Source organism: Scyliorhinus canicula, chromosome 12 (genome assembly GCF_902713615.1).
Source record: "Scyliorhinus canicula chromosome 12, sScyCan1.1, whole genome shotgun sequence".
NCBI lineage: Eukaryota > Metazoa > Chordata > Chondrichthyes > Carcharhiniformes > Scyliorhinidae > Scyliorhinus > Scyliorhinus canicula.
This window is the reverse complement of record NC_052157.1, coordinates 130,467,354-130,488,271: the sequence shown is the minus strand read 5'-3', so window position 1 is coordinate 130,488,271 and position 20,918 is coordinate 130,467,354. Positions and strand designations below refer to the sequence as shown.

Genomic DNA, 20,918 nt, shown 5'->3' with positions numbered 1-20,918 from the left:
TTTTGCTGGTCCAGTAATAGAGAATTAGCAGGGCATAAAGTTGAGGCAGATCCAGCATAATTTACACTTTGATTGTCTTTGATCAGCATCACAACAAACAGATCATTAATGAATCAACACTTTTTTCATTTATTAAGATGAGGAATGTTGTTGCTGAAAAACAGAAGTTATTTTCGATTTTAACACCTAGCGCAAGCATCTCGCACTCTATACCACTCTGTTCTTACAATGTGCCTGGTCGCTAGACTCATTAAATGCACTTCTTCCACTCTTGTGTGACAATTTCCATTTCTCTCAGCAACTTTCCTTCGGTTTCTGTGAGATTACCAATCACTGTCAAATTTAGAAAAGCTTTGTCATGTGCTTCTTGTATTTATACATTTTGGATTGACTAAACTAATTTCATATCAGATATTCGAGAGCTGCCAGACGGAGGGGAGTTTTATTCCATCCTTCTGAGCTTGATTTGAACTTAAGGTGGAAGCCGGTGGATGACCCTGCACAATAATTCCCCAACCTAACCGTTTCTCAAATATGCACTGCTTGAAATAGAGGCTATTCTTATTGTGGGTAACACAGTAACCAATTCTGCCTCATGCCTGATCAAGCTGCCATTAGACATTTGGTATAAGAGTAATTATTCCTCCTAAGTGTATGAAGTAGCTTAATTTTTCAAAATTAAGAAAAGTGCCTTGAGTACGTACGGATTCTGTTATGTTGGTGCTTTTCCTTTTGCAGATAAGTAACCAAGTTGTTCAGACTTCCGTTTGTCCGCCTTTCCCTTTTGCTCACCCTACTGTATTTTTTATTTATTTTTGAGAAGAGACGGTGGTGTGTACTTTACACTCCCTGGAGGAACTACTGACTCATCTGTGGCAAGGCATAAATAGGCTGTCGAGCAATACGGAACCGTTGAGAGAAGTGACGGAAAGACCAAAATGGATGTAATTAGCATATATGTAGCAGCCGTTCTATGTCTGCAGATGAAGTCAGCCTGTAATTAAAGAGGTGAAGTGAAGACAGACCTTGCAGGGAGTTCTGAGTTGACACTGTGTGTGGGAGCAAGGGATATGAGTTTGCTAAATGGGTGGGAAGGAGTGGAACTGTGAGCTGAATAATGGAGGAGAATGGTGTGGTTGATCATGTTGAAAGCTATGGAGGGTTGAGAAGGATGCAGAGGGATTAACAAGTTGTTATTTGTAACTGTGGCTTGGGTAGTCCCAGTGCTGTGGGCAGACTAAAAGTTGTAGTGAAGGGATTGAAATAGGAGATTTTGGAGAGGGGTTACCAAGCTAGGAGTTGGTGACGTATCTGAGGAAAAGGGCAGTCAGTTTGGCACGTAGCAAACTTTCACAAACAGCAGTAAAATAATGTGTTTTAAATTTTTTTTTAGAGTACCCAATTTTTTTTCCAATTAAGGGGCAATTTAGCGTGGCCAATCCACCTATCCTGCACATCCTTTGGGTTGTGTGGGTGAAACCCATGCAGACACGGGGAGAATGTGCAAACTCCTCACGGACAGTGACCCAGAGCCGGGATTCGAACCCGGGTCCTCAGCGCTGTAGGCTGCAATGCTAACCACTGTGTCATCGTGCTGCCCTAGGAGTAAAATAAATGATCAGCTAATTTTTCTTTTTGTGGGTGTTGATCGACGAATATTAACCAGGCCACTGCGGCAGCATCCTTGCTCTTTGAATAGTATCACTTTAACCTAGTGGACAGCACATAAGAACATAAGAACTAGGAGCAGGAGTAGGCCACCTGGCCCCTCGAGCCTGCTCCGCCATTCAATGAGATCATGGCTGATCTTTTGTGGACTCAGCTCCACTTTCCGGCCCGAACACCATAACCCTTAATCCCTTTATTCTTCAAAAAACTATCTATCTTTACCTTAAAAACATGTAATGAAGGAGCCTCAACTGCTTCACTGGGCAAGGGATTCCAGAAGTTCCTCCTAAACTCAGTCCTAAATCTACTTCCCCTTATTTTGAGGCTATGTCCCCTAGTTCTGCTGTCACCCGCCAGTGGAAACAACCTGCCCGCATCTATCCTATCTATTCCCTTCATAATTTTAAATGTTTCTATAAGATCCCCCCTCATCCTTCTAAATTCCAACGAGTACAGTCCCAGTCTACTCAACCTCTCCTCATAATCCAACCCCTTCAGCTCTGGGATTAACCTAGTGAATCTCCTCTGCACACCCTCCAGCGCCAGTACGTCCTTTCTCAAGTAAGGAGACCAAAACTGAACACAATACTCCAGGTGTGGCCGCACTAACACCTTATACAATTGCAACATAACCTCCCTAGTCTTAAACTCCATCCCTCTAGCAATGAAGGACAAAATTCCATTTGCCTTCTTAATCACCTGTTGCACTTGTAAACCAACCTTCTGTGACTCATGCACTAGCACACCCAAGTCTCTCTGAACAGCGGCATGCTTTAATATTTTATCGTTTAAATAATAATCCCGTTTGCTGTTATTCCTACCAAAATGGATAACCTCACATTTGTCAACATTGTATTCCATCTGCCAGACCCTAGCCCATTCACTTAACCTATCCAAATCCCTCTGCAGACTTCCAGTATCCTCTGCACCTTTCGCTTTACCACTCATCTTAGTGTCATCTACAAACTTGGACACATTGCCCTTGGTCCCCAACTCCAAATCATCTATGTAAATTGTGAACAATTGTGGGCCCAACACGGATCCCTGAGGGACACCACTAGCTACTGATTGCCAACCAGAGAAACACCCATTTATCCCAACTCTTTTCTTTCTATTAATTAACCAATCCTCTATCCATGCTACTACTTTACCCTTAATGCCATGCATCTTTATCTTATGCAGCAACCTTTTGTGTGGCACCTTGTCAAAGGCTTTCTGGAAATCCAGATATACCACATCCATCGGCTCCCCGTTATCTACTGCACTGGTAATGTCCTCAAAAAATTCCACTAAATTAGTTAGGCATGACCTGCCCTTTACGAACCCATGCTGCGTCTGCCCAATGGGACAATTTCTATCCAGATGCCTCGCAATTTCTTCCTTGATGATAGATTCCAGCATCTTCCCTACTACCGAAGTTAAGCTCACTGGCCTATAATTTCCTGCTTTCTGCCTACCTCCTTTTTTAAACAGTGGCGTCACGTTTGCTCATTTCCAATCCACCGGGACCACCCCAGAGTCTAGTGAATTTCGGTAAATTATCACTAGTGCATCTGCAATTTCCCTAGCCATCTCTTTTAGCACTCTGGGATGCATTCCATCAGGACCAGGAGACTTGTCTACCTTTAGCCCCATTAGCTTGCCCATCACTCCCTCCTTAGTGATAACAATCCTCTCAAGGTCCTCACCTGTCATAGCCTCATTTCTATCAGTCGCTGGCATGTTATTTGTGTCTTCCACTGTGAAGACCGACCCAAAAAACCTGTTCAGTTCCTCAGCCATTTCCTCATTTCCCATTATTAAAACTCCCTTCTCATCCTCTAAAGGACCAATATTTACCTTAGCCACTCTTTTTTGTCTTATATATTTGTAAAAACGTTTACTGTCTCTTTTTATATTCTGAGCAAGTTTACTCTCATACTCTATCTTACTCTTCTTTATAGCTTTTTTAGTAGCTTTCTGTTGCCCCCTAAAGATTTCCCAGTCCTCTAATCTCCCAGCAATCTTTGCCACTTTATATGCTTTTTCCTTCAATTTGATACTCTCCCTTATTTCCTTAGATATCCACGGTCGATTTTCCCTCTTTCTTCCGTCCTTCCTTTTTGTTGGTATAAACCTTTGCTGAGCACTGTGAAAAATCGCTTGGAAGGTTCTCCACTGTTCCTCAACTGTTCCACCATAAAGTCTTAGCTCCCAGTCTACCTTAGCTAGTTCTTCTCTCATCCCCTTGTAATCTCCTTTGTTTAAACACAAAACACTAGTATTTTGTGTTCAAGTCCTGGCTTGGGTCACTGTCTGCACGTTCTCCCTGTGTCTGTGGATTTCCTCCAGGAGCACGGGTTTCCTTCCACTAGTGTTGGGTAATTTGGACATTCTGAATTCTCCCTCTGTGTACCCGAACAGGCGCTGAAATATGGTGACTAGGGACTTGTCACAATAACTTAATTGCAATGTAAGCCTACTTGTGACAATAAAGATTATTATTATTAGTTGGCCAACCAGGACCTCTGTTTAATGGCTCACCTGAAAGATGGCACCCCTGACAGCGACTGGGGTGTTGGTCTAGATTTTGTGGTCAAGTCTCTGAAGTGTGGCTTGAATCCACAGGACCAAAGCTTGTCCAACATGGATTTATAGAATTTATTTTCAGAAAGCGAAGACGAGAACTTGCATGGTGGCGAGAATCATCATCATCAGCAGCAGTAAATAGGTGAAGGGTCAAGGGAAAGGGAGGAATTAAGTTTCAAACAACTTCATATCTTTAATAAGACACGAGAACAGCCTTGCCATGAGGGGTTGTAGAATGTGCGCATTAAATACAGGCATTGTATTAATGTTTCAAATTAATTTGCAGTGTCCTCCATTAATGCAGGTCAACATTGATGTGGAAATAAAAATGTGCACTTATTTTGTGCCAAAAACGTTATGTTCCTTGTGTGGGTGACCATGTGCTCGTTTATGTTTCATTTGAAGAGAACTAATGATTTTCCAATTTTTTTTGTTTTAATTCCTTTTCTTCCATCGTTAATTAAAAACTAATATATCTTGCATGAGGCAGCTCTTACAGAATTGTGGTCTTATTCAGAAGAACTGATCTAAAGCTCTAACTCTGCTGGGAGTCGCTAGAACAAGGTGTTGTGTTCCGATCCAGCTGGTCAGAGGAACTTTGTGTTACACTTAATGATGATATGTTAACAATATGGCGAAAACCCTTTCATTCCTCTGATTACTGTGCTGTATTCGAGCATTCGTAGACTGTTTGACTTGCTGCATGACATTGAAGCAATGGTAGTATTGTTTTTTTCAAATTCGCTGATAAAACAGCACTGCTTAACATTTAAAAAAATAATAAATTTAGAGTATCCATTTTTTTTCCAATTTAGCATGGCCAATTCACCAATACTGCACATCTTGAGCTGTGGGGGTGAGAGCCATGCAGGCACGGGGAGGTAGTGCAGACTCCACTATAGTGACCCGGGGCTGAGATTAAACCCGGGTCCTAGGCGCCATGAAGCAGCAGTGCTAACCACTGTGCCGCCCTAACATTATTTTTTTAAATGGAGTTTTACTGCTAGATTAATTTTCTTCCAATTTAAAATTGCTCTAGTTTCTCTCTGCTCCCTCTTCCACCCTCCCTCCCCAAGGGCATCGATTCATGAGGCCATTGTTCTACAGGCAGCGGGCATCACTGAAGTGACTGACCATTGGTCAAACAATGCCTGCTCGCTGAATGGTCTTGCAACATTGTGTCAGCAGAACAACCATTTGGGGCCTGATTGTTTAGCTAGCTCCCCACTCCCCCAACCTGATGTTCACAAATATGGATTTTCCAGGAGGACGTCATACAGGACTGGAAATCCTCACTAATTTGACTTCTTCCCCATCTTTGTCACCATGGCTGAGATTAGCTAACTCAACATACAATCGGGGTTGAATCTGGAAATTCCACAATTGCAAATGGATGCTGGAAACTTTCTGTCCTTCGGTATGAGGTTTTATGGTGCTTGTAAAGAAGCAGCACTTTCATTTTGGGCACCTGATGCCAACACCAAGTGCTTCAAGGTCACTTGTTGCTTCCTCCTCGTTGTATTCCAGCTTCAACTCAGTACAGTGCAGCATTCGCTTGCTATGCCACTTGTGACCGTTTCCATTTTTGCACGTCGTCCAACCTTGAAAGAGATTGCCAAGAGGGGCAATTTATCGTTGTAGTCACACGTTGGATTCTTGCAGCCAGCATGTAGAAGAATCTTTCACCCCATTGTTCTCGACAGGATTTGATTCGAGGCCCCAGAGTTGTAAAGTACTGTTGCAGAACCTCAGTGCATCAGCTGCATATGTATGTAAAGAATGCCTTTGTAGTCTAAATCTCCTTTTTGTTTTCATGGAGTTCTTTTACCAGATTTATTATAAACAGAATTGAACATTTTGTGTACATTTTCAATTCTGTGCCACTGATCAGTATTCCACGAAAAGAACAAATCGTAGTTTTGTGAATAATCGTCACTGAGGTCACAAATTCAGTTTCGGAGAATGCAACACACTTGATGGTGATGTAACATGCAGTAGTGCACCGATATGTTTAACTTCTTTTCTGTTTTAAAAAAAATGTACACTTGAGATGAATACAAGTTAGCAATAAAAATTAAACAAGTGGGTTCACACTCAAAGAAAAAAAAATCCATGTTTCTTGTTTCTGGATCTGTTTTCAGAGTAATGGCTTCCAAAAGTCCCAGAAGGAATCCGGTTACACTACATTGAATCACACACTAAGGGAGACAAAAGTTTTTCTCACTGATGAAGATGAGTTGTACCAGTTTGATGACCTCACTAAAGTTAACCTGGTAACAACAACGACAGGTATGTACTTAATCTGCGAGCAGCTTGATTTTTGTGGGGTATTCATTTTTAAAATATTACATGTTTAAATGTGCTTCTAGTATGACTGGCCTATAACGTATGATCTCCAGTGCTTCGTGCCCCTTCCCTGCCACATGCATTACCATGTAAGGGTTGCATGGCAACTGCCTGGGAAGTTCAAATTCCTGTTGGGCAATTTCCCTGCATTGGGGACCATCTGATACTTCAATTTAAATCAGAAAATTCAGATTGTTGCCACTGATTTCTAAGAATAGTTACCCAGGAAAAATGAGAAGAATTCTCTCTGGCTTCTCAAAGTGGCTGCTTTTTACAGCAGCTATAGCCATAAAAAAAAAAGTGGGGGGGGGGGGGGGGGAAGGTACAGCTTCCTTACACTCGACTCTACTGCACTTGACTGAGGGGATTCCTGAACGGCTGCACTGCTCTTTTCTCACCAGGCCCAAGTTGGAAGGTTGGGCAAGGAAGATGCAGCTCCTGATGAAATACAAAGGAACTGTGAATGCCACGCCATCAAATTTCTGGTCTGGTATATTAATAATGGACAAGAAAAAAAGAGGCACACATGATTCGGTGTGGTAAAATTGTTAATATGAAATGAAATGAAAATCGCTTATTGTCACAAGTAGGCTTCAAATTAAGTTTCTGTGAAAAGCCAGATGTTTGTGGAAATACATAACAGTTCCATTGCCATGTGAAAAAGAGGATTGGTGTATTTGAAAATGGAGCCCCTTCAACAGAATTACTTTTCGAAGCATGTGCTAATTTGACAAATTCAAAGTGATGCTTCTCTCGGTGTTCATGATCCAACTTCAAGGTTGAGAAATTGTCATACTGGTCTGATTGTCCTAATTAAAGAAATCAAAGTACATTCATGTAGGCCAAGGTTTTTCAAAGTGCTGGTCGCTACCGCGGGTGGGTTGGGGGGTGGGTGTCAGAAGGGTCACGGAGTCTGGGTCTGCACTTTTGTTAACCAGGTAAGTGTGGGGCATTCAGGTATGTGGATGCACAAACCTACCACTCCAACAATCCAGTGAGAGTGAGTGAGAGACAGAACTGTGAAAGAAGAGATGAGGAAAATATTGAAGCAAAGGATAGTCACTGAGCTCACTGAACAGTGTAATTAATGTCTTGTGCTGGCTGTGCGTCGCCTCGCCTGGTGTCCTGAGCCCCACTCCTGACTTGTTACAACTGCTCAGTGTTGGGAGACAGTTGCTGTCATCAGAAACCATTCACCGGTGATGTATTTTGACCTGCACTAAAGCACTGGTCCCCTCAGCACTTTGAATAAACCAGAAGTGGAACCCAGAAATATTCTTTAGTGACATAGTGTCCCAAATCTGTGACCTACGCCTTGCAGAATGATAATGGCAGCAGATGCATGGTAACTTAAAGGTTGCCTTCTAAATCCCACGTTTATGCCTAACTCTGTTTTTGCAATGGTGGCAGGAAAGATAATGAAATAGGAAGGTAAAAAAGTATTAATTTGGAAATATTTCATAACCATTAATGAGTTTTCTGATATCTGAGAGTGCAGTCTTTCAACATTCACAAAGTAAATTCTCCTGCGGCTTCTCACACTTGCAAGGGCTGTGGAAATGCACATATCTCATCGTGAGGAAATTTTGCAAAACTTTCCCTACGGAGATTAACTTTCAGGAGATTCCATCATGGAGTGCTGTTTCTGGATCTTCCTTCATAACAGTTTTCGCACTGGTAATAACATAAAGCCAGTACGCTGCAGGAGTTACTCGACAGTGATTATGACCAGGAAAACTAGATGATTTTGTTTTCGTCCCTTGCCTGGGACAAAAACACTTTAGTGTCCCAAACACTGCCTTGACTCAAGACAGACTGAGCAAGTGAACGTGGTGTGGGTCCCGAAGGACAGCCAGTTGGCAAAAGTGGGTCCCGGAGAGAAAAGTTTAAAAAAATCACTGTCGGGTGGCCATACAGACTTTATGTTAAATGTATATATTCTTTACCGATACAGGTTTATAATCCAAATAATTTTGATTGGCAAATATGTACAAAATAAAATCTCTTAAAGTATTTTAATACTAAGGAATCTGCATAAATTCACATCTTTCCTTTCTCCCTCACAGTTTTAAAATGTCTGCAAGCAAGATATACGACCAATGTGTTTTATACCAATGCTGGTTGTACACTCGTGGCTCTTAACCCATTCCAACCTGTGCCTAATTTGTATTCCCATGGCATCATGAAGGAATACCACACTGCGTCTCGACCACAGGTAACCCAAGTAGAGAGGAGTCTTATAATGTGTTTGAAATGAGAATTAATTGGAATTTTATTCATACTTGATTACAAATTCTGTCACCTCAGAATCAAAATATTAGCATTTCATTTTTGTCCAGTCTATTCTAACCATTTATTCAATGTAATATATGCTATGGCCAAGACTGCAAATTTTCACAATCTATTTAAATTTGTTATTAAAGTTGAATAATTGAGAAAAATCCCTCTAGTTTCCAGTGTTGAGAGTACAGGAATAACAGATGAATTAGTTTGTCTAATGGTGATGATGTGATCAAAAAAACTAAATTTGATCTCCACAGAGACACCTTTATTGGCAGCCGCTGTATGTTCACATTTGCACTCGCCTAAATTTAACATCTTAATAACGTTAATAATTCAACACTTTTTGCTGCTTTTGCCACTATAGTGTCTTTTTATACAAATAAAAGCTTCAAGAGATTAAGTCTTTTCATTCTTTAGGAATTGAAACCGCACATCTTCACAGTGGCTGAGGAAGCCTTCAGGAATGTACAGAGCCTCATTGAACCAGTTAACCAGTCACTTATTGTCAGTGGGGAGAGTGGTGCTGGAAAGGTAAGAACTCAACATGAAGAATGTAATTGGAGGGCAGCACGGTGGCGCAGTGGGTTAGCCCTGCTGCCTCACGGCGCCCATGTCCCAGGTTCGATCCCGGCTCTGGGTCACTGACCGTGTGGAGTTTGCGTGGGTTTCACCCCCATAACCCAAAAATGTGCAGAGTAGGTGGACTGGCCACGCTAAATTGCCCCTTAATTGGAAAAAAATAATTGGGTACTCTAAATTTATAAAATAAATATAATCAGATCCACTAATGAAAAAAACCTACCTCACTCATAGGTGTGGATAAGATTTTGAAAATGGATTTTGATCGTTATAAGCAACTGATCATTAACGCAAATAATATAGTACGGTTCCATTGATCTGGCTTCATTGATCTATTCCCCCTTTACTAATGAGGTGCCATCATAGTGCAGTAGGCCCAAAACACTTGTTATATTCTTCAGTAGTGTTTTGATGACAAATCTCTGGTAATGGTATTGAAACCAAGTATTTTAAGTTTTTCAGGATTTGTGCGCAAAGTTTTTCTATTAAATGCAGGAAATAACCAGGACACAAACCAAGCAAAAACGCTTACTTGTTACAAATGGTCATACTTTCAAGCTCCATAATGTAGACTCTAACAGAAACCAGTTTCTAACCTGTAACTGTGTCTGTTGGTGACATTTCTGTTTTGCAGACTTGGACATCTCGGTGCCTTATGAACTACTTTGCCACGGTTGCTGCCTCATCCACTTCTGTTAAATGCCAAGAAAATGTTGAAAGGATAGAAAAGAGAGTACTCGACTCCAATCCTGTGATGGAGGCATTTGGTAAAGAAAATCTTTCTGCTTTTATCAAATTGGATGTTTGAAAATTTAGTGAAATATTTTGATTGGTTCCCAGGATAAAATATTCCTTTTTATTGGAATCTAGGTCTAATTGCTAACCAGTAGAAGTGATTCCATCAATATTCACATCATTTTGATCACATTAAGTAATTAGATCCTTGCTTGACATATCTGTCTGTGCACTGCAGTCATGGCTGTGTTCTCTAAGGTAACCTAGAAGGAACTGAGGCACAACAATTAGTCCTTGTGGTCAGTATTGCAGATCAGTATCCAGCAGGCTGCGTAACTCTCTCAAAACGCAGCAGTGTGGGGAGCAGAGATTGTCTTGTATCAGAGCAGGAGCAGTTCACACACACCTTTGCTCACATGATTGCATGTGACCTCAACACATCTACCTTTTGGTATTCAAGGATGCAATTGCAGATTCTTGTTTCACCTGAGACGCAGTGACAGAGTGATTACCAGGACAGGCGCCAGAATGTGGCGACTAGGGGCTTTTCACAGTAACTTCATTGAAGCCTACTCGTGACAATAAGCGATTTTCATTTCATTTCATTTCATCTCGGCTCATCTGTTGGGAATGGAACAAGGAAGTGCTTCTCTTGTGAAACTAATATATTAAAGAATGGTCAACCAATCCCCTATTAACCGTTCTGCACCACCTAGTGGCCTACTGCAGAACATCACTGGTTTAAATATTAGAACAGGCTGCAGGCTCACTCTTGTGGTCAGGTACAGTAATGATGTGTGTCACAAAGAATTGTGCGTGGTTGAGATAAGAAGAAGAGGTAGGAAGAAAAGAGACAGAAGAAAAACAAAATTGGGGATAGAGACTCTGAATCCTGCAGCAAGTTACTCCCCTCCTGCCCACCCCTCCCAAAAAGCTTGTCCGCCATCTATAAGGCACAAGTCAGGAGTGTGATGGAAAACTCTCCAGTTGCCTGGATGAGTGCACCTCCAACAACACTCAAGAAGCTTAATACCATCCAGGACAAAACAGCCTGCTTGATTGGCAACCCTTCCGCAAACATTGACTCCCTCCACCACTGACGCACAATCTTAATATGGGTGACATAGTAGCACAGTGGTTAGCATTGTTGCTTCACAGCAACCCAGTTCGATTCCCGGCTCGGGTCACTGACTGTGCGGAGTCTGCACGTTCTCCCCGTGTCTGCGTGGGTTTCCTCCGGATGATCCGGTTTCCTCCTGCAAGTCCCGAAAGACGTAATTGTTAGGTGGATGTGAAATTCTGAATTCTCTCCCGGTATACACGAAGAGGCGCCATGGTGTGGCGACTGGGGGATTTTCACAGTAACTTCATTGCAGTGTTAATATAAGCCTACCTGTGACAATAATAAAGATTATTATAGATTATTGTTATTATAAGTGGGCAGTGCGTATCATCTACAAGATGCACTGCAAGAACTTGCCAAGGCTCCTTAGACAGCACCTGCCAAACCCATGTCCACTACCATATAGAAGGATGAGAGCAGCAGACAAATGGGAACACCACTACCTGCAAGTCCCCTCCAAGCTATGCACCATCCTGACTTGGAACTTTATTGCGGCTTCTTCACTGTCGCCGGATCAAAATACACAAATTCCTTCCCCAGCAGTGTTCATAGAATCATATAATTTACAGTGCAGAAGGAGGCCATTTGGCCCATCGTGTCTGCACCGGCCCTTGGAAAGAGCATCCTACTTACGCTCACACGTCCACTCTACCCCGTAACCCAGTAACCCCACCCAACCTTTTTGGACACTAAGGGCAATTTAGCATGCCCAATCCACCTAACCTGCACATCTTTGGACTGATGGAGGAAACTGGAGCACCCGGAGGAAACCCACGCAGACATGGGGAGAACGGGCAGACTCTGCATAGACAATGACCCAAGCCGGGAATCGAACTTGGGACCCTGGAGCTGTGAAGCAACTGTGTTAACCACTGTGCTGCCGTGTTGTGGGCGTACCTCCAGCACAGGGACTGCAATGGTTCAAGAACGCAGCTCACCATCACCTTCTAAAGGACAATTAGAGACGGGCATTAAATGCTGGCCTAGCCAGTGATGCCCACCTCCCAAGAATGAATTTTAAAGAACCCATTGGCGGGGGTGTGTAAAATTCAGCCCATGGGTTTGAGGCTAATGAAAGAATTGGCAACACATTTCTTGGAGGCAGTTAGGCTACGGAGGTGAAGCTGGTTACTTGCGAAAATAAACCATTGCACATAATTGGCAGGGACTAGTCAAACAAAAGTAAGATTTTGTTCTTTTGGATGCATGTAAAAGATTTGCTGAAGGTTGAAAGCCATGATTCCGGAGGAAAATATGCAGATAATTGTAAATTTGTGCCATAGATTCTGCAGCATGAAGAGTCAGCAGCATGAGGAACTATCATGTCATTTTAGTTGGGATACAAGAAAAGCATCCACGAGTTGGCTACAAGCAGTGTGGTGTTAACTATGATTAGACTGTGGGCAATCTACCGCCAACATCTTGGATGGAGGATGTTTAGTAAATTGTCTGCTATGCTGAACTACATCGTTTTGAGGCACAGCTGGCCAATTGAAGGCGCTAAATCTGTATAATGTTGGATATTTTCAATTCAGCTTTCATTTGGTGTTTTAAAAAATTAAAGGTTCGCTCCATTCCTTTTTTAAAATCAAACTAATCTTGTGCATAAAATTAAAACTTGCTGAGGAGAGCATAAATGATTAAGTAATTGATTATCAACTTGATTTACTGTTTCACAGGAAATGCTTGTACACTACGGAATCACAACAGCAGTCGATTTGGAAAATACATCCAATTACAGTTAAACAGGTCAGCTATTTATTCAATTGGGTGCATTTATTCAATCTGCTCTTAAATTCTATAAAATAGTTTTCAAAAGACTAGTGCTTTTCGTTACATGAAGCCATTGTTTATGAGAATAGAATCGCTACAGTGCAGAAGGAGGCCATTCAGCCCATCAAGTCTACACCTGCCCTTGGAAAGAGCAGCCTACTTAAGCTTCAGCCCATGTCTCCACCAGCCGGAGCACCCGGAGGACACCCACTTGGAGAAAGTGCAAACTCCACACAGAATCTCCCGAGGACGGAATTGAACCTGGGTCCCTGGAGCTGTGAGGCAGCAGCACTAACCACTGTGCAGCCCATTGGTATTATTGGTTTGTTGCCAAGACCCCAGTGGGTAACCCTTGTTGCCTAAGAACTAATCCCTCACCTGAGGGAGCATCTTGAAGGTTCCAGGAACAGACGAGTGCGCCATGATGTGCGCCATGATGTATTTGTCGTGCATGCTGCCTGGGTATCGGGCGCTGATGTACATGATGTGCAGCTGATAGTCACACACCAACTGCACAATCAGGGAGTGGAAGCCCTTCTGATTAATGATGGACAGCCCCTAATTAGCCTGTGCTCATAGAGGAACATGTGTGCCATCGATCACCCCCTGGACCTGGGGCATGCTAGCGCTAGTGGCAAATCCTGGTGCTTGGGCATCCTGATGTGCCTGATCCCGACTGAAGTTTATATAGTCTGCTGCCCAGGTGCATAGGACATTCTTCACATCGCAAATGCATCTGTGTATAAGATCCCAGACAGGTCCCCGCTCGGTCCCTGGAAAGGCCCAGAAGCATAAATGTTCAGGACAACTGTTACCTTGACAGCCACCGGGAGTGGGTATCCTCCACCATACCCCTGTGGTGCCTGGTGCCCTCCATACCCCCCACAGTGCCTGGTGTGCCACCATCTGGCACAGGTGGTGTACAGTCTCCTTGGTGAGCCAAAGTCTTTGGCGGCACAGGCAGCCGGGAGCTCCTTGAAGACCAGTCGCTGACAGTATAGACGTGGTCTGATGTGGCGCCTCCTTCACATCTCCTCATCGACTTGTTGGACGGCTGACACCCAAGTCTCACCTGCTGGCCCCTGCTCTTCCGGAGCAGACTCCTCTTGTGCAGGGTCCTCCCTGAGCTAGCCTTGCTCCTCCAGCCTCCGTGCGTGCAGCCAGGTAGCTAACAAGCAGCTGGTGTAATCCAAAATTTATTCTCCGCAGAGGAGAAAAGACATGTTAGCAAGATGAGTATTCCCTTGTCCATTCAAATCCAACAGACTACATAGCCCCTACCCCCATCCTTCAGCTGTTCCCCCCCCCCCCCCCTCCAATATGTTACATTCGACACTGCAACCCTGTCCCCATCAGAGAGTGACACCAAGGAGCCTCTATCCTCACCATCCATCCCTGAGAGGGGTGAAGCATCGTGGAGGTCCGGAGCATAGTGGGACTAACGCAGGAAATATATTTAAATACACGCAAATGTTGGTTTTGCGTGCCCTTGCCGGTGCAGGCTGCAAACCTTATTATCGCCACCAGGGGGCCACTGCCACATGGTTCCTGAGTCAGCGCCGGGCACAGGCCTTGATTTTGGCCGGATGCCTGATTCTCTGCCTGATCACGGTTTGCGTTTGTGGCGTAGTTGGACAGAGAACTTCACCCAACATTTCAGATCAAAGACCATTCGGAAAACTTTATTTCATATATCCAGGATCAGTTCTTTTGGGTTTTGTTCCAGGTGCTGCCTATTTTAACACCCCTCTTGTGCAACCAGAATCATCTTGTTTATCTCCTCTTTATCCAGACAATCGGTGATGACCGATGCTCTATTTTACAGATCACAGCAGCTGGAGGGCGCCTCTGTTCAGACTTACCTATTAGAGAAAACACGCGTTGCTTATCAAGCTCCTTCTGAAAGAAATTTTCACATTTTCTATCAGGTGAGGCAATGATTCTGTACAAAGCTGATTTTCACAAGTTAATGGATTATAGTACAAGTTTAAATTTGTATTGAAAAAGTTGGAGATGGCAGTTTATTGGCAGAGTTCATAAACCAATACTAATCGCAAACACACAGTGGGGAGAGTAGGATAAGAATGGCATTTCTTTATTTAAATTTTTAAAAATTAACTAAGAGTACACGATTCATTTTTCCAATTAAGGGACAATTTAGCATGGCCAATCCATCTACCCTGCACATCTTTGGGTTGTGGGGGCGAAACCCACACAAACACAGGGAGAATGTGCAAGCCACAGATACACTGACCTAGAGCTGGGGTCGAACCTGGAACCTCGACGCTGTGAGGCAGCAGGGCTAACCCACTGCAGAAATGGCATTTCGTGATGTGGAGGTTTACTTTAGCTTTTGGACATAAAACGATGAAACAAAAACAAAATGTTGGAACCACCAAATAGATTCTAATCGAGCATTTGTGGACCAAACAGACCAAGTTAATTTTTCAGAAGATTGACGAAGAACCCACAGGGCTGGTTTAGCACAGGGCTAAATCGCTGGCTTTGAAAGCAGATCCAGGCAGGCCAGCAGCACAGTTCAATTCCCGTACCAGCCTCCCTGAACAGGCACCGGAATGTGGCGACTAAGGGCTTTTCACAAGTATCTTTATTTGAAGCCTACTTGTGACCATAAGCGATTTTCACATCTGAATGGTTAACTTTTAAAAAAAAATTAGAGTACCCAATTATTTTTTCCAGTTAAGGGGCAATTTAGAGTGGCCAATCTGGCTATCCTGCACATCTTTGGGTTGTGGGGGTGAAACTCACGCAGACACGGGGAGAATGTGCAAACTCCACACGGACAGTGACCCAGGGCCGGGATTCGAACCCGGGTCCTCAGCGCCGCAGGCAGCAATGCTAACCACTGTGCTGCCCGCTGAATGGTTAACTTGTCTATTCTCTACACAAATGCTGCTGCCTGAAGAGTGTTTCCAGCATCTCCTGTTTTGTTTCCAATTTGCAGTTTCCGTATTTATTTTTGTTCAAATAGATGACAGACTTCTGTAGTTTTTTTTGAGTTCATAAATCCAGAACTGACGTCCATGGATGATCTCCTCGGTTAATTTTGGAAATTTGCACTGGAATCTTGGAAATATACCAGTATAAGTGAAGACTTGGGTTCCAGTTTTTCTTCCATCCAAAAAGGCCTTGCTCTGTAGCTGTCATTCCTTAGGCCTGACCAATCCCACTTGCAGAGGAAAATATACTGTTATTTCTAAAACACTTTCTAGGTTGACACATTTTGCTCTGTTTGAAACCAAACTAACTTAGACTATGATTGTAACTTCTTATAACAGCACATCATAAAATACAAGAAGTAATGGAGACTTTGACATTTGTTTTGGAATCTGTGCTTTTGGCTTGATAGCCCACTCAAATGAACTGTCCAAATCGAAAACTGCCCTCGTACTTGCAGCTCTATTAGAAATGCTGGCCAAGTTCCATTTAAGAACTCTGCAGACGTTTAATGCGCCCGTCGCACCCAGTTTCTGCACCCTTACCACAAAGCTATTCAAGAAGCTGATGTGACCGTCCCTCTTCAAAGATTGCACTTGGACATCTGAAAGAGCTCTTGGGCTGCATTACTGCAGAACCGGAAACTTATTGCTAATATACTCGAGAGGTTTGTAATCAGCATTAGCATTCACGTCAAGCTGTGCAGCAATCGGGAATATGCCGCATAGGGAACAGCAGGGCACGCACAAGCTATTTTTCCTTGAAGATGCAACCATGCGCGGCCACACGTCAATCTTAAAGGGGACCATGCAGTGCAGCAAGCTTGCCGCGCACAACAAGCAGAATCCAGAGGGAACATTGGCTCTAATGAGGGGCAAACAGTAATGAAGGTATTAGGAAAATTTAAATACTTTGCTGTTGTCTTGGATAACTTCTTTGTGTTATGTTCAAGTCATTGATTCAGCAATTTTCTGAATGCTGGAGCTTACTGCTGTAATGTTTTCTCAGATAATGAAGGGAGCCACTGAGGAGCAGAGGTTGGAGTGGGGTCTTCCTGAAGCAGCAGAATTCTTCTGGTTACCAAATGCTGACAAAATGTTAGAAGGTTAGCAAGATTGCCAAACTCTGCCCAATGCTGCTTTTGAAAGTAGACAATCCAAGAATACACTCATCAAGTACTATACTTGCAGTTTTAGCAGCAATAGATGACCATCTGTGGTATTATTTGCAGGAGGTTAGATAATGCCTTGCTTTTATCACTGTTCTACTGTATAATGCACAATGTGTTATTGAATCTGATGAGGCGGAGGTGTGTTTAAGCTATCCTGCTTCTTATGATTCCAATTCTTATGCACAAGCCTGGCCTGAGATCGATCATTTAATTTATTGGTCAGTAAATCACACATTAAAGAAAAAAGTTGCATATTTATAGAACCTATCAGATGTAAAAGAAATGTTAAATAAATTGCTTCTTATTTTCTTCACCAATTCTCTGCCTTCTCATTATTTTCCCGCCCTTGTTGGAATTCTGTGAGGGAGGATTCCTGTAGGGAATATTAAGCAGTATGGAGTTTCAGCAGAGTATATGGCTACGTGAGCGTTATAAACTCTGGTTCATCCTGTCCTCACCCAATGTATATTGAGCATTTTTAATTGGGGTTTCAGGAGGGAGATGGAGGGGGGGGTTGAAATCCCAGAATTATTTTTTTCTCCCTTACCTAACTCTGTGATATTGAAGCTCAGTTGTAACACATGGATTACTTACTCTGCTCAGTGCAGCTAACTCACCACAGACCACGGTGTTAACCTGGAACCTTGCTATTCATTTTGCTCTCCGCTTCTACCTTTTGTAAAGTACGTGAAATTGGCTGCCCTTGTGATACTGTTTTTATTTAATGTGTAATAGGCTACAGAATCCTCTCCCATGTACTTCCGAAACTGAGTTGTCATTGAGACATTGTTTGAAGGCTGATGTTCTACCTTGTTTGTCTGTCTTATCATGTTGTAATTCTGCCAGATAATTCATGGGAAAGATTTCTAAATAACACTGTTGACCAATTTAGTGACTAAATGACCGACTAAGAAGAAGAAAAAAACTGAGGGGGTGAAGAAATTGAGTATAATATGGAAGATTCATTGTTTATGCACATAGCTTGGCTATCAGTCCAATTATTTTCATCTCTCTTTATGTTGTGTAGAGGACCAATTTAAAGAAACCAAAGATGCAATGCTACATTTGGGTATTGACCGCGATACACAAGAGCAGGTATTCCGGGTAAGTGAACCATGAACCTTTGCAATTTCTCTTTTTTTTTATATTAAGCAGTAACTCAATCACCATTTCATTGGTTCATGAAGTGGCAAATTTCTTTTCGGACATTTTTAAAAATACTTTTTTGTGGAATTAGAGATGGAAGCTGTTCCTTATCCAAGCTGCCCCTTCTCTCCTAGTAACGATGATTCAAATCTGTACACTGAAGGAAAATGCAAGTTGTTTATTTGAAGTATTCATTGGAATCTCGAGCTTTGAAACAGCTTATTGCTCCTCACCCCAGGGTAAATATGGCTGGATGCAAGTGGGATGGTAAAGAATTGTAATACCTGGTTGATTGGCAAAGTGGTGCAAGGTCAGAAAGTGCCACGCATGAAACAGTTACAACAGATCAAGGAATGTGGGAGGAGAGGAAACTGGATTTAAAATTAGTTAGAAAGGAGGAAGCAGATTCTAGAATTTGAGGACACTTTCAGAATGTTTGGAAATGGGTAATGTAGTTCTGTGGGTTTCATTATTTTAAAATTTAGAATACCCAGTTATTTTTTTCCATTGAAGGGGCAATTTAGCGCGGCCAATCCACTTAACGTGCACATCTTTGTATTGTGCGGGTGAAACCCACGCAGACTCTGGGAGAATGTGCAAACTCCACACAGACAGTGACCTGGAGCCGGGATCGAACCCGGGTCCTCAGCACCGTAGGCAGCAGTGCTAACCACTGTGCCACCGTGACTCCCAGTTCTGTGGGTTTCATCCCTGCTCACAAAATCAAAAGGCGTCATGGTCAGGGACAGCAGGTAAGGAAAACCGAGGTTAGGCGAACAGAGGATTTAGTGATCTCGTTGCTGAGCTGGTTTTTGTGCATTGGAGGGGGATGGTAGCTTAAGAATATTTACGGTAGGTGAAGAACTTAAGCACGGTACTGAACGATATAAAAGTGAGTTGACATAGTTTAATTCTGTTGTTCCTTTGGGGTGATTTTTTTCTGTTAATTTTGTCAAACATTTTAAACAAATATATTTTGCGTGAAGGTAGTAAAAGTGTCGGTGCAATTCTTACTATTTTTCTATTTATTTTGTGCTTTTCCTTTTTCTGTTAGATTTTAGCTGGTCTCCTACAGCTTGGTAATGTGCGATTTAGTGTGGCTACAGATGAATCTCACCCTTGTGATCTCAAAGAAAAAGCTACGTGTAAGATAAGCCAAATTGATTATTATTTTCAAGAAAAATGTTTCCATTATTTCTGAGGAAGTTGTGCTTTGGGAAATTTCCTGGAGTTATTTTTTTCCTGAAAATAAATCAGACTGTCCTTTGTGCTGACACAAGTTTTCCTCCTGGCACTGGGAATAGCCAATTTCTTGCCTTCTGAGTTATCTTTCCTTTTGGGCTACTGCATTGATCAGAACCTCTTATTTCCTTCAGGCTTTCTTAAGAGAACTGCAAATCTACTCAAAGTTTCTGAAGAGGACCTTTTGGAACAGCTCAGAGTCCGGACTATTACAGCAGGCAGACAGCAACAAATCTTTAAAAAACCATGCTCTAAAAGAGAGTGTAGCACAAGAAGAGACTGTGTGGCCAAAGTCATCTATGCAAAGTAGGTGTCCGTTACTGATTATTTGAAGCCATGCTGTATTTATTAATTCAATTGAGCAAAGTAGTTTACCCACTGGAAAAAAAACTACAGATGGGGCATTGGAAAAATTGAAATGTTGAAATTCTTCTGCAGTTGACTGTGATTCCATGCTGGGATTCCTGTTGGCCCAGTAAGTAAACATACTCAAAATGTGATAGTGAATCATAGAATCCCTACAGTGCAGAAGGAGACCATTTGGCCCATTGGGCCTGCACTGACCCTTGGAAAGAGCACCCTACCTAGGCCCACACCTCCTCCCTATCTCCATAACCCCATCTAATCTTTTGGACACTAAGGGGCAATTTTGCATGGCCATTCATCTATCAGAACACCTGGAGGAAACTCATGCAGACACGGGGAGAAAGTGCAAATTCCAAAGGACAGTCACCCTAGGCCAGAATTGAACTTGGGTCCTTGGCGCTGTGAGGTAGCAGTGCTAACCACAGTGCTACCTGCTGCCTGTAAAGCTAGCTAGACCATAGGCACAACAATTGGTAGAAATGAGATTGGGATTTGGCAAAGGGATTCATAAGGAGTACCTCATTGTCAGGTCTTTAAAGTAAGGTGTTAAAACTATCTGTTTGTCAGTGACGCCATATGAAGCAATGCACGGAATTCTCCAATATCTTGGTCATCATTTCTGCCTCGGTTAGCACCAGTAATAGCTAGTTCGTCATTTGTCTAATTTTCTATTTGTGATATCTTGCTATGGACAAATTGTTTAGGTCAGCAGATTGCAAATGTAATTAGTTAGATGTGAAGTGCTTTGGAATATCCTGAAGCTGTAATAATACATGTTTCTTTTTCTTCTCTATAAGGGGAAAATTGAGAAAGCTCTTTAAATAACACTATCACATCTTTAGGATGAGCAAAAATATTTTGCAGCCAATAGATGTCTTTCGGACTGTTGTCACTATTAATAACTGTGGCATTCAACTTTCACACAGCAAGTGAATGAATGGTCAGATAATCTTCCCTGAT

At 42.5% G+C, this 20,918-nt stretch overlaps 1 protein-coding gene across 2 annotated transcripts in view; it reads left to right on the top strand.

Moving 5' to 3' along the window:
• Positions 1–20,918, top strand: part of LOC119974838 (unconventional myosin-XIX) — a 47,629-nt gene that overhangs the window by 8,017 nt on the left and 18,694 nt on the right. For both annotated transcript variants that reach the window (XM_038814125.1, XM_038814126.1), the window contains exons 2-11: positions 6,378–6,525; positions 8,649–8,797; positions 9,283–9,396; positions 10,079–10,211; positions 12,982–13,051; positions 14,901–15,003; positions 17,042–17,138; positions 18,232–18,308; positions 19,405–19,495; positions 19,727–19,898. In XM_038814125.1, coding sequence (XP_038670053.1) covers positions 6,378–6,525; positions 8,649–8,797; positions 9,283–9,396; positions 10,079–10,211; positions 12,982–13,051; positions 14,901–15,003; positions 17,042–17,138; positions 18,232–18,308; positions 19,405–19,495; positions 19,727–19,898 — 1,154 coding nt within the window. The remainder of the gene's footprint in view (positions 1–6,377; positions 6,526–8,648; positions 8,798–9,282; positions 9,397–10,078; positions 10,212–12,981; positions 13,052–14,900; positions 15,004–17,041; positions 17,139–18,231; positions 18,309–19,404; positions 19,496–19,726; positions 19,899–20,918) is intronic.